The sequence below is a fragment of the Telopea speciosissima genome, chromosome 10 (assembly GCF_018873765.1).
Source record: "Telopea speciosissima isolate NSW1024214 ecotype Mountain lineage chromosome 10, Tspe_v1, whole genome shotgun sequence".
Taxonomy (NCBI): domain Eukaryota; kingdom Viridiplantae; phylum Streptophyta; class Magnoliopsida; order Proteales; family Proteaceae; genus Telopea; species Telopea speciosissima.
Genome location: NC_057925.1, coordinates 18,569,887 through 18,573,646, shown reverse-complemented (window position 1 = coordinate 18,573,646; position 3,760 = coordinate 18,569,887). Strand labels below are relative to the sequence as shown.

Sequence of the window (3,760 nt, the reverse complement as noted above, 5' to 3'; positions counted from 1 at the left end):
TCAGTTGAAGGAATATGAGAGAAATTACCCAACTCATGATTTAGAGCTGGCAGCTGTGGTCTTTGCTCTGAAGATCTGGAGGCATTATCTTTATGGAGAGAAAAGTGAGATCTACAGCGACCATAAAAGCCTCAAATATTTCTTCACTCAGAAGGAACTTAATATGAGGCAGAGGCGCTGGTTGGAGCTCATGAAGGACTATGATTGCACCATTCATTACCACCTAGGTAAAGCAAATGTTGTAGCAGATGCCCTTAGTCGAAAATCCTAGACCTTATCTATCGCATCCTTAGCTGTCAATAAGGAGCTTGTAGAAGAAGCTAGAAGGATGGATTTGGAGCTATTAGTAGGGGTGTTACCCTATCTCTAGTAGCTTTGTCGGTGCAATCGAACTTAGTTGAAAAGATTCGGGCAGCTCAAGCTTCAGATGAACACCTTCAGGAGATTATTGAAGCTATCTAGGGTGACACGCAGCGAGATCTGGATTTCACATTGACAGATAGTGGCATTCTCATGTTTAGGGATCGTCTATGTGTTCCCAAGGACGATCAGCTAAGGAAAGAAGTGTTGGCAGAGGCATATGAATCTCCCTACTCGATTCACCCAGGTAGTACTAAAATGTACAAGGACCTGAAAGAACATTATTGGTGGAGCGGAATGAAGAGGGATGTAGCTGAATATGTGGCCCGGTGTCTCACTTGTCAGCAAGTGAAAGCAGATAGACAACGGCCCCATGGCCTGTTACAGTCATTGCGCATGCCAGAATGGAAATGGGAGCATGTTACTATGGACTTCGTCACAGGATTACCCCGTACACCTAGGGGTGTCGATGCTATATGGGTTATTGTGGATAGGTTGACAAAGACGGCTCATTTCATCCCAATCAAAGTCACCTATTCTATAGATAAATTGGCCCGCTGTATATTGATAACGTGGTTCACCTACACGGAGTTCCGGTTAGCTTTATCTCGGATCAGGATCCCAGGTTTACGTCCAAGTTCTGAGGTGGATTCCAGAGAGCTATGGGTACCCTATTGAGCCTTAGCACTGCCTTCCATCCACAGACCGACGGTCAGTCAGAAAGAACAATACAGACTTTGGAAGACATGCTTCGAGCTTGTGCAATTGATATGCAGGAAAATTGGGATGAGCATATTTCGCTTATTGAGTTTGCCTATAACAACAGTTACCAAGCTACTATTGGGATGGCACCCTTTGAAGCACAGTATGGAAAGAAGTGCCGTACTCCATTGTATTGGGACGAAGTAGGTGAGTGGCGCATTCTTGGGCCGAAACTGATCCAAGCAACCTGTGAGAAGGTAGATTTGATTCAAGAGAGAATTAAAGCTACCCAGTCTAGGCAGAAGGGCTATGTAGATCAAAGGTGAAATGATCTAGAATTCCTCATTGGTGACAAGGTATTTCTCAAGGTGTCGCCATCTAAAGGCGTGATGCGGTTCAGCAAGAAGGGTAAGCTAAGCCCGAGATATATTGGACCTTATGAGATTCTTGTGAAAGTTGGGCTGATGGCTTATCGGTTGGCGCTTCCACCATCCTTGGATGGCGTGCACAACGTCTTCCATGTGTCGATGTTGCAGAAGTATGTGCATGACCCCAGTCATATTCTATCTCAGGAACCACCAAAGCTGGCAGCGGATATGTCTTATAAAGAACAGCCTGAGAAGATTTTGGATAGTAAAGTGGTGAATCTCCGCAACCGACCCATTCTTTATGTGAAGGTGAAGTGGTGCAACCACACAGAAGAAGAAGCCTCCTGGGAAGTTGAAGTGGAAATGCGAGCAGAGTATCCGTCCCTTGGATTCCTACAAGCTACGACAATTTTGAGGATGAAATTTTTGTAAGGTGGAGACGATGTTACACCCGCGCCCGGATTTGCTATTTAATAATGTTTTCTCTCTCGTGTGACATGTAGATTCTGCTGTCGTGTATGCTGGTGAGTTATTTTCACTCGTGGTCAAACCTAACCACAAGATTATTGACTAGTTCATGGGACTGCCTGTGGAGGAGAGGTTCCTTAACCAGCAGTGGGGAAGATTTATCGATGGAGATTTCGTCGATCATCCTCCTAGCATGAGTCCACAAAGTGAAGATTACTGGAAGGCGTTCCCTGTATCCCCATAGATAGATACCTCCTTTGGCGATGAGCTTAGTATCGCAATTGGGAAATTATTCGGGATCACGAAGGACACGTCGTGACGGCTGAGGGGTAAGATGCTGACCTTGTGAATGTTGTTGTACCCTACCCTAGTTGGCCCCGAGGTGTGGCCCGAAGCCCGACCCTTTTCCCTTGAGTTTCTGCCCTTATAGCAGCAACGGACCCACGAGCGGACTCACCAAGACTGGATCCACCCGTTAGTCCGCCCGTGCTGTCTCGGGACTTTGTGTATTTTCCTTGCGTGGGACCCACACCCCGTGCCTCGGATACCCTATTTTAGTCTCTTGGACGAGGTTGGCCTCATCCTTGTCTTCCCTTGGTTTGTAGGTTTGCCATTGGGTGGACCCATTGGCTAAATAAGCCTTTTAATGAGTTTTGACTCATTAAGCCCCAATCCAAACAGACTATAAGGAGGGAGATTAGTCTTAAATCTTAGACTTAACCCTCAAACCTCATTCACTTCTCTACCTACCCAAAACGTTGGAGCAGTGGGAGCATTGAAGGCTTGGAGAAAAGGGCTTTAAGAGGCTGTGGAGGTGGAAAGCATTGGTTGTCCATCCTTGAGGTAGATACCTTCACCTTCCTCCTTCTTTTATTCCATTTCCGGGTTTGGAGATCCCCTTGGGATCGATTCCAAGCTTGGGGGATTCTCTTGGGAACCCATTGAACTCTATTAATTATTCCCTTGAGACCTATGTTCCCTCCTCTTGATGCATTCATAGCTTTAAATGACCCTATGTTGTTCAAGCATTTAAAACCTAGTTTAGGTTGGGAGAAACCCTGGAGATGGATCCAAATCTCCTAAAACCCCCAAGATTTATGTTGGACTTCATATATTGGACCTCCCACGAAGGTCTGGGTCCAACTCCTCAACCCTAGGACGCTTATGGATCCATGAATGAAGGGCTGGAGGTGGAGATTTTCACAGCTTTCCTTAGGAAGGGTAGCGGACGAACGACCGAACTCACTATCGTGTATCCGCTCGTTAGTCCATTTTACCTATTATGGCATTCCTTTTTAGGTGGAGTTACGAGCGGACCCACCTAAGTGAATCCTCCCGAAACCCAGAATCCTAAAGTTGCTCTCGGGCATGTCTCAGGGTTGGGACGGATCCATGAGCGGACTCACGTTCCGCATCCGCCCGTGAGTCCGTTCCATACATTTTCTGGGTATGGCCTGGGAGGATCAACGATCGGATTCACTTGCCTGACTCCGTTCCTTCATCCGTTCCTGCTGTCTTGGCCCAAATTTCATTTAATTGTTGGGGCCCTTTGTGGAACCCACCTATGCACTTCTAACACCATCCCCATGCATTCTCAGACCTTGGAATCAGCACAGAAGTACGTGCACTAGAGCAACCCTTACCAAACACCCTGGAAGACAGACAGACAATCGGTGAGTGGGTTTTGGGTGATGTTTGGGATTGATGTATATAATTATAGAAATGCATTATCTAGATTAACATATTGATTTCTGTGCTTGCATTCATTCTTACTATGTTACATCTTGCATATGAAACTTGCGAATACAAATTGATGAGATGTAAGTATGATACTTTACATTGTGATATTTGGGTTACGGTGC

At 46.0% G+C, this 3,760-nt stretch overlaps 1 protein-coding gene across 1 annotated transcript; it reads left to right on the top strand.

The window, feature by feature from the left end:
• The first annotated feature begins 1,451 nt into the window (after positions 1-1,451).
• On the top strand, positions 1,452-1,862 carry LOC122643370. Its single transcript, XM_043836995.1, has one exon. The coding sequence runs from the start codon at positions 1,452-1,454 to the stop codon at positions 1,860-1,862; it is 411 nt and encodes a 136-aa protein (XP_043692930.1).
• Positions 1,863-3,760: the final 1,898 nt, after the last annotated feature.

Excerpts from the sequence above, each read along its gene's own strand:
- LOC122643370 (XM_043836995.1), top strand. The coding sequence starts at position 1,452 with ATGCGGTTCAGCAAGAAGGGTAAGCTAAGCCCGAGATATATTGGACCT.